General features: G+C 35.5%; 5 protein-coding genes across 8 annotated transcripts; all 5 read right to left on the minus strand.

Annotated features, from left to right (window-relative positions):
- Positions 1-14: 14 nt before the first annotated feature.
- LOC105804839 (amidase 1) lies at positions 15-2,856 on the minus strand. The gene is made up of 9 exons (XM_012637623.2): positions 2,557-2,856; positions 2,251-2,403; positions 2,033-2,157; positions 1,828-1,953; positions 1,429-1,611; positions 1,014-1,164; positions 766-934; positions 489-623; positions 15-409 (listed from the first exon to the last, which is right to left on the minus strand). The coding sequence occupies exons 1-9, from the start codon at positions 2,664-2,666 to the stop codon at positions 281-283; spliced, it is 1,281 nt and encodes a 426-aa protein (XP_012493077.1). The 5' UTR covers positions 2,667-2,856; the 3' UTR covers positions 15-280.
- Positions 2,291-5,595, minus strand: LOC105804840 (nuclear transcription factor Y subunit C-9). Of its 4 annotated transcripts, none has more exons than XR_008190948.1 (5): positions 5,494-5,595; positions 5,273-5,298; positions 3,768-4,597; positions 3,558-3,658; positions 2,291-2,403 (listed from the first exon to the last, which is right to left on the minus strand). XR_008190948.1 is itself a non-coding variant. In XM_012578653.2 (3 exons), exon 2 carries the CDS (start codon positions 4,563-4,565, stop codon positions 3,786-3,788), a length of 780 nt encoding a protein of 259 aa, XP_012434107.1. In that variant the 5' UTR covers positions 4,566-4,597; positions 5,273-5,487; the 3' UTR covers positions 3,414-3,658; positions 3,768-3,785. The 4 variants fall into 4 exon arrangements, 1 of the variants encoding a protein (XP_012434107.1); XR_008190947.1 differs by having other exon boundaries at positions 5,251-5,298; positions 5,494-5,565; XR_008190946.1 differs by lacking the exon at positions 5,494-5,595 and having other exon boundaries at positions 5,251-5,487.
- A 533-nt stretch (positions 5,596-6,128) lies between these two features.
- LOC105804836 (cation/calcium exchanger 5) lies at positions 6,129-9,474 on the minus strand. The gene is made up of 2 exons (XM_012637618.2): positions 8,159-9,474; positions 6,129-7,258 (listed from the first exon to the last, which is right to left on the minus strand). Exons 1-2 carry the CDS (start codon positions 9,158-9,160, stop codon positions 6,494-6,496), a joined length of 1,767 nt encoding a protein of 588 aa, XP_012493072.1. The 5' UTR covers positions 9,161-9,474; the 3' UTR covers positions 6,129-6,493.
- Positions 9,475-15,207: 5,733 nt separating this feature from the next.
- Positions 15,208-17,036, minus strand: LOC105804835 (gamma conglutin 1). Its single transcript, XM_012637617.2, has one exon. The coding sequence runs from the start codon at positions 16,502-16,504 to the stop codon at positions 15,227-15,229; it is 1,278 nt and encodes a 425-aa protein (XP_012493071.1). The 5' UTR covers positions 16,505-17,036; the 3' UTR covers positions 15,208-15,226.
- Positions 17,037-17,176: 140 nt separating this feature from the next.
- LOC105804834 (heavy metal-associated isoprenylated plant protein 34) lies at positions 17,177-19,598 on the minus strand. The gene is made up of 3 exons (XM_012637615.2): positions 19,248-19,598; positions 19,053-19,134; positions 17,177-18,970 (listed from the first exon to the last, which is right to left on the minus strand). Exons 1-3 carry the CDS (start codon positions 19,275-19,277, stop codon positions 17,490-17,492), a joined length of 1,593 nt encoding a protein of 530 aa, XP_012493069.1. The 5' UTR covers positions 19,278-19,598; the 3' UTR covers positions 17,177-17,489.
- Positions 19,599-20,211: the final 613 nt, after the last annotated feature.

The raw sequence follows: 20,211 nt of genomic DNA on the forward strand, positions 1-20,211 counted from the left end.
TATATGGTGATCGGTTGTCAGCAATGCGTTTCAGCTAGTTGTATTGTATGCATAGGTTTTTCTTGGAAAAATAAAACCACAGGAGCAACTCTTGTGTTCAAAAGCTTAATAGCAGTATCCATACTAAAACTATATACGATACAAACTGAACAGCAATTATGTTCCTATATATATAATTACCCTTTAGCTTCCGGATACTATGGTGTTCATGTACATGGATCTAGAAATAGGAATTGTGGAACCAATTTCCCATGTCTTCTGCACCAATTTGGAACATAATTTATATAGTTTCTTGGAGGGTGTCATATAAAGTCTCAACAAGATTGAGCAGGAATGCATCAGAGCCATGTTTTGCCACTAGGGAAATTGCCAAAGGAACATTATCATACCTCCCTAGAGGTATGCTAACCTGTAGAGAACACAGGGTAACCCATTTCAAGAACGCTGCCAAAAACAAAGACAAAAAAGGGAGCATATCAAGTCCGAACCTGACAGAAACCAGATGATCCAGCAACGGACAATAAGCTGAAAGGCCTAGAAAAGAATATATCCGATGTGGATGGATTTGCTTGCACTTTTGGTGGTTCCCCTGGTGTTGTTGGGAGAGCAAGGACGCCATGATCCTAAAAGAGCCGGTATAAGTAGATTGATTCATAAGAAATGAATAAGTTTATATAAAGAGTCCGTATTTGCCTAGTACTGTTTACTTGAACCAGCAGCAGATTTGACTAGCAAAACCTTTACAATGAATGTAATAGAGGTTACCCCTAGCAGGGCAGTAAGCGCAGCGCGTAATTCAGTCCTCACTGAGTGGCAGAAATCAATATTTTCTCCTGTTGCTTTAATGGCATCCCATATCCGCTCAGATATTCCTGGACCAAAATCCGGATTCACTTTGGTGACCCATTTGGCGTGGTAATTCTTAAATTCATACCTACAAGAAATAAGATAAGTAACCAATGCTTAAATATCTTATCCTAAATTCATACGAAAAGTTTCAAGATGTTTAGCACCTCTGAAGTAATCTCATTGCACTTGAAAGGGCTGCTAAGGATGGTGGTATATCATCCACTTGGTCTTCATTTCCCTTATCCATGAAATGCTGCAAACTTGGTACTTTGTCCTTCACAAGGTCTCCAAGGATTGCATGCTTAACACATTGAGCTGCACTTTTAAGTAGAAAAAATGAGAGCCAGCTTACTGATAAGCAACGCAATTTTCAGTACCAAAGCATAGTTGGTTCCAATGCAAAGTACCATGAATCGGATTACATATTTATTGGGACAAAATCTATCTTAATATCAGATGCCTGAAAAGAGACATTCAATTCTGGATGCCCTCAAAGCCTAAAGGAAGTCCTTAAAGGACAAGCCTTCAAAGGAAGTCCTGTGAACAAAGTTTACAAAAGCCTAGGGTAGAATTACTTACCTCCAAAGAGCTTTTCAATTGACTTTACAAGAACTTGAACTGTTCGGTCACTTGGAATAGTAGATAGCCGAAAACAATCTTCTGCAATAATGATCTGACTTGGTTTGATAGGATCAACGTCAGGTAAATGCAGAAGAACACGTCCAATGCGGTTTAAAATCATAGGATCACGAGCTAACCATCCTAAATGAGAAATTGGGGTCAAAAGAGATACCAAATTAAGGCTCTACAAGTTATACGGTTCTGACTTAAAGTACAGATAAAAGTAATTATTAGTGTTGTCTTGTTAATATGTTTGATCCTTGAACTTGTGGCCTCTGAAATGAGTTTAAACGTTGCAGCATCATTGATGCATAATCAAGATTAGACAAAATTTCGGCTATCACATTTATTTCTTACCCACAGTATCATAACTCTGTGACATAGGAAGAACTCCTACAGTAGAGACGGCACCGAGTGAAGGCCGAAATCCAAGAATTCCGCAATATGATGCAGGGACTCTTACACTAGCACCAGTGTCAGTTCCTGTGTTAGGGATAAATATTCATTCAGTTCAAGGAGGATACTTAAAGAAAGGCATCTCATTCTGAATGGAAATACTCACCAAGGGAGAAATCTACCAGCTTTGCAGCTACTGCAACAGCAGAGCCACTGGAAGATCCTCCAGGCACCCTATCTGGTGCACAAGGATTTGTGGGAGTGCCATAATGTTTATTTACTCCATACATGCTGAATAAAGAAAAAAGAAAGAAAGTACACATATAACAAGTATTATGAAAAGAAAATATATATGCAGGCATAAAAATCTATCAAAATTGTGACCAGTAAGCCATTTCATCCATAGCAGTTTTTCCTAGACAAGTTGCGCCTGCCGTTAAGAGGTCCATCACTGCCGGCGCTGTTGATGTGGCGGCTGAATGAGTCTTGGCCCAGTCAGGGTTTCCAAAGCCAGTGACATATCCCTCTATGTCAAATCTATTTCCAGTTTAGAATTTAAATAAATTAGACTCAAACACTGAGATAGAAGAACAGGAAAGAAGAGGTCCAATAATAAAACAGCCTAAAAATTTTAGAGCTCGCAAATACTTGACAAAATAAAGTATTAAATGGAGAAAGGGAGTGACAAACATGTCTTTAACAGCAAAAGTGAGGCCACTCAAGGGGAGTTGGTGCTGTGAAGGGCTTAGTTGGAGAGAAAACTTCTCCATGAAAGCTCCATAATCCAACCTTTTTACCATGTCTGTGTTTAGTGTGTAGCACTAGTAAGTAGTATAGCAACCTCGTTTATCTTTAAATTCTATTGTAAGCAGAGAATCCAGGTAAAGGCAAAACAGTGCTGTTACAAGTCTTACGTTGGGTGCCTTGTCAGTCAGTACCATTCTCGAAAATAATGCTACTTCATGTCATGTCTAATGACTTTTCTCCCTTGCCACACCGCATGTAGAGGATATTTTAAAAATAATGATGTGCTATATCTGTCTTTTTGCAGTTAGAAGATTAAGCAAAGATGACATTTGTTGAGAAAAATCAGTGGTCAGATATTGTTGAAAACTAGGATATTTTGGCAAGAACTGTGATGTTGGTGACTTATGAGTCAGACACTGGATTATATAAACCAGAGATGGAAAATAATTGCAGTGCAATAAATGTTTACACACCCCCTTCCCTTTCGGTTTATTCAATGGTTGGAACGGTAGAATGAAGAAAAGAGACAAAAAATGAAGTACCGTCCACAGTTGTAATGTCATATACTCAACAAGCTTTTTGAGCCAGTTAAAGGCCATTTGAACCAAGTTCAAACATTGGCGTTATATTTCGGTTACACAGATGTTTTTTCATTTTGATTAAACCTGGACGGACAAAATCGAGTGATTACATATCAATCTTGCTTAAATTCCACTTAATGAAAGTTTATCTAATGAAATAAACTTACGGAAAATTTTTGGATTCTTAAAGGCAAGCACAATGGCTTTGATACTTGATGATGAAGGAAATATTACCTCATACTGAAATTTCTACATATATATAAATATATATTTATATTTACATCTCTATGTAATCACTCCAACTAGAATTGAGATAGAGAAAACAAAGGAAATGAAATGAAAATTGTTCAGAGTGATATTTACACAGTCTGATCTTTGAGCTAGAATCTTGACCATGCTTTTCAACAAGACAAAGCCTCCTTATTCCGTTTCCGTACAACATTCTCGAGTCTCGAGGAGCATGTCTGTTACCAATTTGCAAAGTAAGCAAATGTAAGAATACATGAAAATGAAAGTTCCCATGGAATGAAACAGCAACTAAAGCAATTTACAACACTGCAATTGCCTTGTTACCTTCTATGAATAGAGCTGCTAATGATCAGAGGATGACTGCTGTTGCTCGGGACCTGGTGGTGGCCACATCTGCTGCGGCTGTGCCATGTACGGATGAGATTGCTGAGCATACAAAGCAGGGTCCATGACCGGCTTTCCCATAATCATACCCGGAGTTCCAACTTGAGGTGCATGTTGGGCAGGCATGTAATAAGGAAGTGCATCAGCAGGTCCTCCAACGGGTACTGTTCCTCGTGGAATTGAAGCAAGAACTTCATCTTTCAAATCCTCCCTGGGAACTATGTCAACTAAGAAATCAAATATGTCAGTCCTAGTAATCGCCGCTGCGATGTCGTTCTTCTGAAGCGTCCTCCTTTTGTTCTCTTCTGTGTGATTCCACGAACGCAATGTCAATTCCAAGATGAACATCTCACATGCCCTGGCGAAAATGACAGGGGCTTCGGCTGATATCATCCGCACGTCTTCATCTGCTTTCATGATCTTCTTGATCCTGGCCAAAGGAAGACTATGGTTCTTGAAATCCGAAACTTTCTCGACTTCTTGATACTGATTTGCCCAAAATGTCTGAAGTTGTTGCTGAAGTTGCTGTTGCTGCTGCTGATGAATTTGCTGATAAGCAAGTTGGTGTTGTGCAAGTTGAGCTCCTGTTGGCTGGCTGCTCGGTTGAATGCCTCCAACCGATCCTGAATTTGGGGCCCCAGTCACTTGGTTTGGATACGGGTTAGTGCCATACGGCATTTGAGCTCCACCACCTATGATCCCCATTGCCGGGGGCTGTCCATGCCCTTGGTGATCCATTCTAATCTGCACGTACTAAAACTTAAACGTATCTGCTCGAAATAAAACAGAACATTGTAGCAAAAAACTTCAGTTAGTCATTACATTTTTAGTTGCAGTCCTCTCAGACAAGATCAACTCGTTATAAGGAAAATCAGAAAGGTAAGCAAACAAGTAAACACATCGAGGGAACTCGAAAACTGATTGATTTATACTCAGTTTCTTTTATACTCAGTTTCTTTCTTTGCGAATTGTATTTGAACATATAAATATAATCCATCAGTTCCCCTTTTTCTTAGTTATTTCTAAAAACTCAATTCCTCTAATATCTTGCTATGGAAGATCAAGTTCCATTAGAGATTCAAACAACACTGCTCAAGCTAATTGGAAAATAAATTACCATATAAACAACATAATATAAAAAGAAAAACATAGAGCAAAATTTGTTGATCAATTTTCCATTTAAATAAAAGACAGTAAAAGTATGAACTTGTTCATGATTTACCTAAAAAATACTGTAAGAACCCAAATATGGTAATTGATCAGCAGCTTACTCAATCAAACAAATCCAATATATTTACAGCAATTAAACATAGAAGAAAAACCATGAAAAGTGAAGATCATTCAAATAACACACATCCCTAAAACAACCCAGATTATACGTATAAAAGAAAGTATAAAAGAAAAATAAAATAAAAGCTTATACCTTTAGGAGAAAAAAATTGTACCTTTGAATAGGAAGATTGAGAACTACCTGAGACAAAATAAAAAGAAAAAGAGAAAAGATGTCAAAAGAGAAGAGAAGCTTCCAAGATCAAAAGGGTAAATTTGGGTAAAACGCTTTTTAAGAGAATTTTAGCCGTATGATGAGAAAAGATCTGATTATGGAAAATTTTTAGGGTTGAGAGAAAGAAGAAAAGTTTGGAACTTTTCTCGTACAAAAACTAACCTAAGATTGGAAACAACAAAAGCTGAGTTGTTTCAATATATGTTGTGAGTTTTTTCTCTAATCAATTTTGACCCTATGATGTCAGAACCTACTTTTTATACGGCCTTCCCCCTTTCTTTTTTCTATTTTCGGTTTTGGGACCAAATTGCCCTTTCCCTCAATTTACCAAAGATTTCTCTCACCAACATTTACTTGCACAAAAAGTAAATTTTGATGTGATTGGTTCAAAGTTTGCAAATCAAACCCCTTCAAATAAAAAGTTTAAATATTATTCCAAGAGAGATTTGCCTCCCACTTCTTATTGAGTAATGGTTTTGTCATGTTAAAAAGTAAGGTGACATGTGAGAAGATCACCTAGAAAATAAAAATATGATTGCACTTCGAATTTGACATTTATGTTCATGAATATTTAAAATAAATAAATTTAACTAAAAATGAAAATATCCGTTTTAAAACAATAATATATCCTCACTAACTTAACAGTTGTACACTTTAATCTCACAACGTTAGAACAAGTTTGACAGCTCATCTGACCAGCAGGAGTGGAGCTTTTTTGAGGCCTCACTTAAACCAAACCAAGAATTCTGGCAGGCACAAGCGAAGTAAAATCCAGCCAAGAACATGTAAACCAAAGGTGCAAGGAAAACAAAATTGAGGAATTTCATTACTGAAAGTATGCATCTATTGAATACAATTACATCATTTTAGGCTCAGACTAAATGCCTATTACAAAGAAATTATTCTGATTTGTATGATATTCTAATTCGCTCTTGAGCAAAACAGTCATTATCATATGGAGAATCTAACACATGAAGAAATACAATTTTGTCTAGAAATTGCAGACAACCCCCCCCCCCCCAACAATTTCTTGTACTTGTCCTCCTTTCACACAATCAATATATACTAATCTGGCACCGCATAATGCCAAGACAAACAATGTATAAAGGCCATACATCAGCATATATGAATTGAATGCCTTCAGCTTAGAGGATCATACCAATCAACCGGAGAACTTAGCAATGATCAAGCTAACTAGTGTGAAAATTATATAAAGGCCAACAAGGCAGAATCCCCAAAATCTAGGCACCCGGAATCTAGACCAAGTTATAACCAATAGAGATCCCATCAGGCTCAGAAGCAAGAAGACAAATGCAATAATAATACCAATGTGAAAATTAAGCTGATAGGCTTCTGGGTAAACATTAGTTGTTTGCATTACCAAAGCTGATCCAAGCCCGACAAGCATATTAAACATTGGCCCAGCGAAGCATCCAGCCATAGCCATTGCCGGATGGCCGGCTTTGGCAACCGCAACGTCAGCTACAAGATCTCCCACAGAGTTTCCCCATGCAAGCACTGTGAGACCAAGGAGTGCTGGAGGCAGTTCAAGAAGTGATCCGATGGCTGCCAAGCAGTTCAGCAACTCCCCCGCGACAGTTGATATCCAGAACACGCTCATTACAAAAGCCAGAACCACTACAGGGATTTGATCATTCTTTGGAGGTTCTTTTTCCAACATAAAGTGAAGGGTGGCAAGAGAGAAGCTTCCAAACAGTACAACAACCCAGAGAGGGAAACGGGTGTTTGGAAGGAGGAACACAATCGGGTGATCTAATGGCATGAATGAGTTACAAGCAAATAAAAGGGCTAGTGGGCAAAGCACAATGTTAGCAGATAGGTAGAATCTACTCCATTCAGAAGGGGAAGATTGCGGAATCGTGAGCTTGAGAAGAAAAGTTATAGGAACCTCCCATGCTTTCGAGATCTGCATTGAAGACAAAATACAAAAACATTAGAGTGAAAGCTGGAAGAAGTTATATGAGTAGAAGCAAAAACATCATTGAGCTGAACAAAAGAAAAAAAAGGTAAATTAGAACCCAATTTGAGAAATTTCATGGAACCTGGCTGTTTCTAGCTCCTAACATGAAGTAGTAAGCAAAATATAACATTCTAATTTCAGCCATGAAATTGCCAGGTCAATACAATTTTTGCACTCAAACCTTCAGGGTCTATCAATCCTGCAAAGGACCCCATGCACACTAAAACCAATGTGTATAGTATCATATTTCCCGGTGTCTCAGGTTAGTTTCATATTTACAGATTACAGGTACAGTCATAAAAGCATTGACATCAAAAGAAGAATGAATTTCAACAACATACAAACTGCATTTTACTTCTTTCATTCCAATACCATGGTCCATAGACAAGGAAATAGTGAAAGGAGGGCTCAACCAAAACTCTCTTTATACCTTTTTTTTTCTTTTATGTTCATGGCATGCAACATGTACATTCTTCAATTTACAGGGAAGGAACCTGAAAATTGTGCTCACCTCAAATATTTAATCCAGGAGATAAAGAAAAAAGGGCATGCAACAGAGCTTAATTAGATGTTACTGTTTCAACTTTCAACCCCATTTCTAGTTGTCTATCTCAAGCAATATGTGAGTTCCAGAAATATAAGCCATTAAGCATTAGCCAACAGCATCAAGATTCAGCTCCTAGTAACACTTAGCACCTACAATCAAAGTAGCATCAAGAAATGCTTGTATACTATCTACCAATGCTCTTTCATTCCATCAATCAAGTAATGATACTTGCATTCAACATTAAAACAAACAAATCACAGCATATAAAGTTTCTTTTCAAGTAAATTATAGAAACGTACCACTTCACATACTCCTGCAATTCCAAATGCTTTCTTGTCTACCTTCACACCCCTCTCAACATCTCCAACCTCACCATTTTTATCCAGCAAATGGCTTTCTTCTGTCACCATCTCCTTCTGTAAAGACAGCTTCTCCTCCTCTCTTTCGGTCCCAAAATCCATCCAAAACACAAACCCAACAAAGAATATATAAAATGCAACAAAAGAAACTGCTTGCCACACAAAAATCTCGCCACTCAAGTACACATAGAACAAAAACAATGCCCCAGTTAGATAAAACAACACATCCCTTATAAAAGGAGCAGGTTTTACCCCAAAAGGTGCTGCATAGATAGCAACAAAACCAACCACAAAGGCAGATACAAATGTCCCAGCCGACAAAATTGCGCCAAACCCAGTTCTGTAATGACCCGAGCGGACAGCATGGAGGGAGGCAAACACATCGGGAGCACCATTTCCAAGGGCTAAAAGAGTGACAGCAGCCATGGATGGGGACAAGTTAAGGAGAGAAGAGAGCTTGGTGGTGACAACAGAGAAATGGGATTGGGCTGTTTTGATGAGAATGTAAAAGTCGAGGAGAAGAAGAAGGGAAAGGAAAGGAATTGAGAGGAAAAACTTTTCATTGAAAAGACAGTAATGGAGGGAAAGGTAGTTAATGAGGGTACTATCAGAAGATTGTCGAGAATAACAGGAAGTTGAAAGGAGGGATCTTTGTGGGATTCGTGGGGGTTTTCGTGGGGCTTGGAGGAAGAAGAAGAAGATAAGAGATGAAAGGAGTGTCAAGCAAAGAAGTGTGGATTTGAGGAAAGATGGGCATGAGAGGGCCATGCCATTAAGATCCAAACTTTGGGTGTTCTGAGACTCCTTATTTCTTGAAAGTTTCGGCCTTTCTGTTGATTCTGTTCTTGCAGGAATGGAAATGAAGCTGAGAGGAATTGTGAAAGGGGAGGGAAATTCTTGAAGATCTTCAGATTTTCTGCTCTCTTGGGTGGAAATGATCATTAGATCCTTTGTTTTTGTTTTTTTTTCTTTTGGATCTTTCACTCAAAATCCTTCCAGTTCATAGACAGTGTTCTTCCACTTTCTTTAACGCGTTTCTTGGTTGTTGATTCCTTGACCAAAAAAAACTGGGTTTTTCTTATTATTAGAGCACCAAAAAAAAAATCCCAGATGAGATCAAGAGATGAATAAAAAAGGCGTGTTCTTTGCTGAGCAATGCCAAGGTTAGCTTTCCTTTGGTTATTCTTGGAGGGGAGTGATTCGATTACCGGCCAGACTTTAAGCGGAACTGAGAGTAAAAAAGGCATCATTTTCAAGCTCTTGAAAGGTTTCAAACTTTGGAGACTTGAAGGCAGAGCCTCAAATCCATGGTTCTAAGGGCTTTAGATATCCCAACCCAAGATCTCTCAGTAAGCCGAGGAGGCCCAATCTTATATGTAATGCACTAATTCTAATTCTTTTTGATAATCAAATGGTTGAGTGCAATGGTAAAGCACGATATACTTTGAAGGAGAGAACATAGGTTTGAACTTTGAAAATATAGGAACAACCACAAATCTCAAATATAAATTGTAAAACGGATAAACATAATATAAAAAATAAAATTAACTAAATATTGAAGTAAATGATGGGTGTTGTATTCATAATATTTAGATTGAAATTAGAATGTTTTGTCTGCTGTTTAATTTTTAATTATAATTATAATTATATTTTATTATTTAATATATATTTATTAAAATAATTAATATAGACTACATCTTAAATGTTAGTAAAGTAGAGGATCAATATTAAAATTTTCCTGTTATTTTATAAGGCAAAAAAAGAAAAGAAAAGGACATGTGTGATAAAAGAATCACTTAGTACCTTCTGTTTAATATAAATAGCTAATGAAATTATAAACATTTAGATACCAAATTATGTAAAAAGAAAATAGAATATGAAGATTAAATTTTAAATTTGAATGTAGTATAGAGATCAAAATTAAAATTTGACCATTTTATGTAATCTAAATAAAATAAATGTACTACAATTGAAATTTTAACCATTTATAGATGTAAAAGAAATAAGGCTTTTAATATATAGAAGTATAGATATGTTTTATATTGACAAAATTTAAAATCTAGTTTCCTACTTAAAAGTTAAAGAATCAAGTTTTTATACATTTTTATTTAAAAATTTTAGTTTAATTATTAAAATTGTAAATATTTTTTATCAAAATTTGTCAATTTAGCATGTTGATTAGGCAACTCTTATGTGACATAAGATATTACTAAACATGATAAGTTGACAAATTTTAATGGAAACAACGAACGACAATAACGATTGAATTAGGATTTTAAATTTAAAAATAAAAAAATTGAATTTTTTTATTTTTAAAGTATAAGGACTAAATCTCAAATTTTATAGAGGTATAGAGATTAGTAACATAATTTAACTTAATATTTAAGTTTTAAAAGAGAGTTTCATTAGTTTACAACTTAATGGTAATGAGAAGACTTTGGAAATTCTAAAGTCCCATATTATATTAGTTATTTAGCTTTTAGTGCTTGTAAAGATTAATTTTGATGATTACTATTAATATGATATAGTTGTAAGAGATAAATAGTATTATATTTAGGTGTTTTAGTTGTTGAAAATTATGATATATATTATTTTTTGGATAAATTGTAAAAATAGTCATTAAATTAAGGTTAAAATTATATTTTAATCGTCCCTCACTCCAATCAACTAAACTATGTCACCACTCGCTCTAGAAATCAAATTTTCAAGCCTAAATAAGTTTTTTATTATCTAACTCACACATCTTTGAGTCACCTCTTTCAAACAAGTCACCAAATATCTACATTAGCAAGCAGCGATATAAGAGGAGTTTGATATCTTAAAAAGTACAGAAACTAAACCCTTTTCTTTGAGATCCAAATGCCAGTGTAATTGACCACAAATGGATTTTCAAAATTAAGCAAAAATTCAATTGAGCTATACAAAGCTTGACTTGTTACAAAATGGTACACTCAATGGGAAGATGTGGACTATCATCCTACTTTTAGTCCTATCATTAAGTAAACTACCATTCTCCTTGTACTATCAATTGTTGTTCAAAATTAGTGGTCAATAAAACATATTGATGTCAACAATGCTTTTCTACAAGGCTATATTGATGAATAAGTTTATGTGAGACAACCATTAGGTTTTGAAGACCATAATCATCTTGACTATGCTTGCCAGTTAAAAAGGTGATATATGGACTCAAGTTGGAACCTTAATCAAACAAAGGACTCACAAAATTTTTAATAAAAATTGACCTAAAATAATCTAATTGTGATGCATCCTTATTTATCCATGATGGCTCTAGTATTTTAATTTATTTGTATGTCTATGTATATGACACTATCATGACTAACAGTAATTCAACAATTGTTCAACATGTTATTACTTCTATTTCATAGAAATTTTCACTAAAGAACTTGGTTCATTATTTTTTTTAGGGTAAAAGTAATACCAACTATAGATAGTCTATTCCTATCACAAAGAAAATACATTCACGATATTTTAAATGGCATAATGATGTAAGACGGTAAAGGAGTTCTTACTCAAATGAGCTCATCTCACCATTCCAAGTTTCAAAATGAGTTTAACCCTACTAATGTCACTATATACCGAAGAACTATTGAGAAATTCTAATATCTTTCCTTTTCAAGATCTAATATTTTATTCATTGTGAACAAACTTTTGTAGTTTACTCATGCTCCATTGTCCCTACATTGGAAAGCAGTGAAACACATTATTTTGTACTTGAAACAAACCTCCATCTATGGTATTCGATTCACTTATCATTTGGATCCAAATCTTTATAAATACTTAGACACTAATAGGGAAAGTGATCACACTTATCATAGTTTGACAATTGATTTTATGCTTTATTTTGGTCCAAATCTAGTAAATTGGTCCCCAAAGAAATAACCTACCATTGTTCGCTTCTCCACTGAAGTTGAATATCGAGCCATCACAATTGTTGCCTCTAAAACTCTTTGGGTCATGAATATGGTAAAAGAGCTCAAACTTCCACTATTTCATCCTCCAAAAATCTTTTGCAATAATAAAAGTGTAACATCTTAGAGCCAGCATCCGATTTTGCATAGCAAAATGAAGCATCTTGAGATAGATTTACATTCCATTCGTGATTATGTTGAAAGAAATTTTTTTGTTGAGGCAGTTTATGAAAAATGCCTAGGAGTAGTGTCCACTGGTGTCTGACATTTATCAACATCATAACTTGCTATATATGGACTTAGCAATTTTAGGAACAAAATCATTGAGCTATGACCATGGTTGATACTTTGGACTTGTTCAAGCCTATTTATGATATCCAAACCTATTATAGGAATATATCTTAAAGATTGGTTTGGATTGAATTAATGAAATTGACTTTCCTATTTTGAGAAGATTGGACTAGATCGGATAACTGGGTAACATCTCCTAAGGATTTGAATATCTATCTTGGTCATATTGAAGATGTTATCCCTACTGATTATCTTGCTATTTTAATAAGAAGATTGAATATAAGTGATCTTTATCTTAACAAGTGTTAACTTCTAATATATTAAAAGGCTTGTGTAGGTAAAGGAGTGTAAAGAGTTTTAGTAGTTATTCTATTCTTTAGAACTTATTTTTCAGAGTGCATTTTGTAAGTAATCAAGTGAGTCATTTGGTTTACAAACTAAGTTTTCAAGGGGGAATTAGAGGAAAATTATCTAAATCTTAGGTGTAAAAGTAAGGTTAATAATGTGGTGAGTATTAGAACTTGCAATCATTTGTTGTAGGAGGTGTTAAGATAGTAGATTTTCTTTTTAGGTAAGGCCTCGTAGATGTATGAAAACTGAACTATGTAAACATATCATTGTGCTCATCTTTGTTCTTCATCAATGCCTGGAGTAGTTGACACTGCTCGTAGCACTGCTTCCAAAATTGCTCAAGTTACTTGCAATTGTCCTTTTTTTTCAAATATGAATGTCACTCGCATTCCTACAATCAATCAAATTATTGACACACTTATAAAAGCACAACCCAAATCAATCTTCATGCATAACCTCAAGAAGTTAGGTGTTGCTCCACAACCTCAAACTTAAGAGGGCGTATTGATTGACCTAGTCAGTAACTAAATTTTTTTTCTGAATTTTAATTTTAAAATTTATTTGAGTTATCTCCTTTATCTATGAATTTTGTTGATAATTTATGTGTATAAATATATGTCCACTCAAGGAATAAAGCACAACCCACTTTTATCTTTTTCATAAACATTTTACTTCTTCATTCTCTTCTTTTATTCAATAATTTTTTAGGTATAAAATTTTAGCATTTATATTCAGTCATATAAAACTTGACTTTGTTTAAAATAATGTAAAATATTTATAAAAGGATAAGGATAAGGATAAAATGTACAATAAAGAATTTCATAGTTTAAAAATTAGGCCAATGTATTATTTGTACTCCAAAATTGTACTCAATTATCACTTCAATATCAAATTGATACAAAAAAATTTTAATACCTAAGTGACAATTAGGTACAACTTTGGGGGCAAATAGTACATTCACCCTTTAAAATTTACATTTATCAAACAAACACTACTTAATTTGAAGTAGCACACCAAAATAATTTTATAATTTAAAGGGTTAATTGCATTAAATATCCTCAAACTATGATTCTCATTCTAAATTAATTTTAAAGTTCAAAACATTCTAATTACATCCCTAAACTATCGATGTTATGTCAATCGTGTCCTTATATTATTAAAATCATTAATTTCATTGTTAAATGACACGTCAAATTTTATGTGACATAATTTAAAATGAAAATTTTAAAGAAAAGTAAAATGTTACTATATAAATTTTAAAATTAAAAATAAAATAAATTAAAAATAAAAAAGAGAGAGTGAACGATAAAACTTACGTAAAAGTTTTGAAAACCTCATTTTCTTTAAATTTTGAAAGGTTTTGAAAACTTCTATAAATTTTGCAAGATTCATTTTTCCTTAAATTTTACATTTTAACCTATACTAAATAAGATCGATGTCCCAATTAATGATTAAATTAACATTTTAGTAATGAAATGACCTTATTGATATAACATCAATAATTTAGGGATGAAATTAGAATGTTTTAAAGTTTAAGGATCAACTTAGAATGAAGGTTATAATATAGGACGTCGATGAAATTAACTCTAATTTAAATTCAATATTGAATTTTTTAATATTTAATCTTTCATTACTTGATTTTCCATAATTGATTTTTCAATATTTAAATTTTCAAATTATCAAACTTATTAAGTAGTAACTTCAAATCTATGCATCTTCAATCTTTGTTTTCTTCCATTTCATTGCATCATGGGAAGTTGTACAACAGATGTCAAAATCGAGAGTCAAGATTGAGGGATGATGTTCTGGTCTGGAAAATAGAGAAGAAACCCCCTCAAATGAAGTGTCCGAGGTTACTTAAACTATAGTTATTTCGGGATGAATAATCGGGTTAGATCTTAAGTCGAATCCTGTGAGACTGTCCATGGTAAGGTCGGGTTGGTCGGCCCAGAAAAGATTTTAGGCTCGACTCTTAGGCTCGGCCCGCCCTACCAAATATGGGCTGAAATTTTGCCCAGGCCCTACCGAAAAAAAAGTAAGGCTTAAGGCAGCCACCCGATTTTTAATAAACACAAAAAATATTTTAAAAATAAAAAATAAAAAATATATTTTTAAAGTATTTTAAAATTAAAAATAAAAATAAAAATATATATTTATTATATTGGTAGGGCCCGCCAAAAAGTTGAGCCCGAGCCCGCCATTTTTAAACAGGCCTCATTTTTTGCCCAAGCCCATATTTCGGCCTATATTTTTACCCGAACCCTCCCATATTTGGGCGGGTCGTCGAGCTAGGCAGTCACTTGACCCATGGATGTGTCTAATCCTGTGTCAGTCCTTGTATAGTTTTTTATAGTTGTATAACATAATACCAGCTAAAGATCAACTACTAGCAAGCACAAACTAATATATGCAATCGGCTAAAACAAAATCATTCTCTTTATGGAATAGCAGTGAAGTTTAAGTTATTACAAGAAGTCCTAAAAAACAACAGGGAAGAGCTGAAACCCAGCCTTGATCTTGCCATGTCAAACTGTATAAGATTATTCTCCATTTGGTAAGCCCCAATAACAATTGCAGCTCGAGTGTTGAGTCCCCCATCAACAAAGGCTAAGCAAGAAACTCCTGGTGTAGCTTCAACCAGAGAGTTCGATCCGTAAATCCTCCATATAACATGTTGGTCATGGAGCACTAGGTCGATATTAGGAACCTTTGGTCCGACCCTGGTTCTTTTGTCGATACTTTTTGAGTTAAAACAAACCTCAAACGGTTCCACTAGCTTTACTAGGGGAATACCAGAGAGCTCTTTAGTGAAAAATTCAATGACGGATTTGAAGATCGAGTGTTCGAGAATGGTGTAAGGATTTATTGTGCTAAGCTTTGTACCTCCAATACCTCGTCTATCGATGGATAACAGAGTTGTGTTTAATGGAACATCCTTGTTATTTATTTTGATTGATTTCACTTCTATGTAGTACTCTCCTAGTGGACTAATGATCAATGGAGTGTAGCCTACAGGGAGTGAAATATCAAGACCAGGAAGCATATAATAAGGGCTATCCCCAAAGAAAATGACCCCATTTGGAGCTAGACATAAGGCAAATGTTGGGGCAAAGCCAGCATATCCAAAGTGTGAGGCAAGTTGAGTGGGTAGAGAAATAGGGGAATGCCCTAATCCAGCTACCCCTTGAACATTCCCCGGTAACACTGGTTGCAGCAAAAGGGAAGGTGCACAAGTGAACAAGAACCGAGGTATCTTAACAAGGGGACCAGGGTTAGACCCTTGAGTGGAATAGATTGACAGAACATCTTGTGCAAGCTCGCTCATGGCAGTTAGGCCCGTCACGGGGTTCACCGACATGAGCCCACATGTGTTGTTGTGGCACCCCGGTCTGGCCTTGGAGAAGCAAGTGTGGCAATAGTGTGTGTTGGCTCTAGCACATTGAGTCGAATAGCATCGAGGGGCATGGTAGGTCGAAGAAAGGTAGTTTTGTTCACAAGTAACCCATAATAACCTCCCATTCAAGTCCACAACAAATGGGATTTGCAATAATGGAGTTCTTTTATAAATGTTGGCAACATAGAGATTGGTCTTGTTATCTTGGTGAATTGGCAAAACAAACTTGTTTAGCTTGGAACTTGTTTGGGATTGTGATAAAAGGGTGAAAGAAGAAATGGAAAGGAAAATGAGAAGAAAATAAAGGGAAGAAGAAGCCATGAATGGAACAAGGAAAAGGTTAAGCAGGAGGGCATCAAAAGGTGTTATTTATTGGCAATTTAGTTCTTAAAATCAAGGCATCTTTGTGTCGTGGCATTTCTCATGTGAAGGTTCATGCGTGATTTGCATTAGTTACCTGAAAATCAGGCTTTGAAACATGTGAATCGTGAACTCATAGAAGGCTCCATGGACCTTACTGGCTTTGCCTAGAATTAGAGACCATTGTTGTGTACAAGTAACATATTTATTTTCTCGTATACATCAATGACATCATAACATGACCTAAAAACCCGTTACCTAAATTTCATAGACAAAGACAGCTGAAAACTTGTTCATGCCTTTCAAAAGTAGGCTCAAGTTCTTGGCTATAGTGCAACTCCACTAATTGGGTTCCATGGTATAAATGGCTAATAAAAAGTAGTGGCAGAGATGGGTGATGGGCTCATGGCTTCTAAACAAAAACTAGAAAACGCAAAAGTAAAGGACAAATGCCTAAAAAGTTGAACATTGTTATAAAATGAGTATGAAAACACTTCACCTTCTAAACTGAAAAAGCAAGATAGCCCTCTCAATTGAATTTCTTCAAAGCAAAAATAATTGAAGATTGCAATCATAAGAAAGAAAAATGGGGAAGTCAAAACCAGAAAACCAAATGGACCCTTTAGATAGGGATTGATGCCCAACCATGTTCTTTTTTATATTTGAAACCAACAATACATAAAAACCTACATTTGGTACATCTTTTGAGAAAGCAACTATATATACTTCATTATATATCCCTCAAACTTTAACTACACTTCTCTTCTACATAGTGACCCAAAGACTGTTTGGGGAATGACTATAGGGAAAACTAAACATTTTCCATTGGCAAGAAAAACATAAGCAAATGTCTTCTTGAACCTCGCAAAGCATGTATAAAAAGCACCCTAAAAAGAAAAACCCAAAAGCAAAGAAGGGAGAAAATGGCACTAAAATGGGGAAAATTTTACATGATACTACAGCTGTTTGCGTTTTCATCACTGAAGTAATGAGCATAAGATTCAGATGGGGGTGGATGCATGGGTGGAGGTCCATAATTTGGTTGGGGATATGGTTGATGAGCATACATCATGGGTGGATACATCCCTCCATTTGCACGTTGTTGGTTCATCATCATGGCTGCCATATATTGAGGCTGATTATAAGGATTTCCTGGTCCCATCCCTTGATAATACCCACCACCATTATTCATTGCTGCTGGTAGTCCTTGCACTGCAGCAAAATTACTCATCTGGTTCATCGGATGGTTTCCCATTTGGCCCATGTTATAACCCATCTGACCACCCATTGAACCCATGTGACCCATCTGACCACCCATTTGGCCCATCTGCCCCATATTCTTACCGCCGCCGGCGGCACCACCCCCACCCCCACCCCCACCTCCTTTGCCATTATTAATAACATCAATGTCTTGAAACCCACCACTTTTAATTTTGTTCATCATCTCATGGCCCCCACCACCACCATTTTTGCCTCCACCCTTTTTAGCTCCATTGCCATTATTGTTTCCACCACCACCATTGCCTCCATTTCCATTGTGGGAACCTTTGTTTTTACCACCACTACCATCCCATTCATTTTTACCCGTACTTGAAAAATCTTTTTCACCTTTATCCTTCTTGAAAAATCCAAGCAAACCACCACCACCTCCTTTTTTACCACTCTTTTTATCTCCTTCCCCATTTTTTCCTTTCCCTCCTTTGTTCTTTTCACCACCTCCTTTCTTTCCTCCATTACCATGCTTCCCACCTTCAAAATCCCCCATGCCTTTCATTAACATAGGCATATCAATACCTCCTCCTTTCTTACCATTATCCCCACCACCACCACCTCCTTTCTTACCATTCATGGCAAGGCCATTAATCATGCCATTTGGCCCTTTTCCCCCCATAGCTACCATCTTGTTTTGCATTTGCTGATTCCCTTTCCCATGGCCATGTCCATGACCAAATTCCTCATCATCAAAATCATCATCAAACTCATCATCGAACTCATCATCAAATTCATCATCGAACTCATCATCAAAATCATCATCACTTCCATCTAAATCATCCTCAGGCAACTGAAACTTCACAGATTTCTGGTCTTTGGAAGGGTTAAACCCTTGCATCATCATTTGCTGTATCTGTTGGTGTGTAAATTGCTGCCCACCTTTCTGCTGGTTATTCCCACCACCACCACCACCACCACCACCACCCCCACCCTTTTGGGATTTGTTGTCTTTCCCACCTTTGCCACCATCCAAGTTCATGTTCTTGAACTGGTTGGCTAGCTGGTTTGGGAAATTGTTTGGACCCTTTTGAGCCCCTCCCAGTAGCTGTGCATGTTTCCCTGACTTCTGCAGCTTCTTAATGAGTATAACCGGATCAACATTACCAGTCACTGTTACCTTCCCTTGCTCAGCATTTATACTAGTGGTATACACCCCTAAACCATAAATAAAAGAAAAATCAATAACCCAAAAGGAAAAAAAAACTTAAATAAAACCATATGTAATCAACATGCATACCATCAACTTTCTGCAATAGTTTCCTTATTTTCTGCTTACACCCATCACAGCTACACTGTATGTTAACTTTCAGAACCCAAGTCTGAACCAAAAAAAAAACACAGAAACAGTGTTAAAACAAAAACAAAAACAAGGAAATATAATTACAGCATTATTGGAAAAAAAACAGTGACATAACTAAACTAAATCAAGTACCTGAAACTTCATGACATCTTGTTTATTCATCCTTTAATGAAACAGAAGGGAAAAAAAAAGATGAAAGAAAACTGAAACTTCTATGCTTCTTAGTTTGGGAAACAAAGAAATAAAAACCCTTTTAGCTACAAGATTTTTAAGAAAGGTAAGAGCTTAAAGGCGGTTGGTAGGCATTAAAACGCTTCTCTTTTAGCTTTGTAAAGCCTTTGTATTTAGAGAAGAGAGCAAGGAAAGAGAGAGATAAGGCGGTTGCAGGAGAGGCAAGGTATCTTCAAGATTTTAAATATAAAAAGAAATGAAAATAAAAATAATGAAAAAACAGCCTAGCTTAGGTTCTTGCTAGTATGAGCTCAGTTCAGTGTGGCTTGGCTTTATACTATTTGAAACTTCCTAAAGTGATTTACAGCCAATTTTAATTTTTTAATGAAAAAGGAAGAAAATTTTAATTCTTGTGCCACAGTGGAACACTTGGGTTTTAAGTGGTTGTATTAACTTTAGTAATTGAACTATTTAATAATATAAAACTATGCATTAACATAATCTTTTTTATTTCTCCACTTGTATACTATATTTATTAATAATCTCAATTTTAAATATCATTTTACCAAATTTAGTTTGATTATAATTTTATTTATTTTTAATTAATTATTCAGTTTTTTTCTTAAAAAGAAAGCTATAACATGTTGATATCATGTCTTAGTAAAAGTGATTAAGCCTAATAAGTCCAAAGCTGAAGCAGCTCTGTGTCTCTCACTTGTTTGGTCTGGTCGGTAATTGCGGTTTCAGACTTGGGTGTTTGACTTAAGAGGCAAGTTGTGGACTGTCATTGCACATGCTGTTTCAGTGGGTTTTTTTTTGTTCTTTAATTTATAATAAATAAATAACATTTGAATAGTTTAATAGTTTGTAGTTTGGACATTGGATCTTGGAACTTGGAACTTGCTAACAATATTAATTAATTAAT

The sequence above is a fragment of the Gossypium raimondii genome, chromosome 11 (genome assembly GCF_025698545.1).
Source record: "Gossypium raimondii isolate GPD5lz chromosome 11, ASM2569854v1, whole genome shotgun sequence".
Lineage (NCBI taxonomy): Eukaryota > Viridiplantae > Streptophyta > Magnoliopsida > Malvales > Malvaceae > Gossypium > Gossypium raimondii.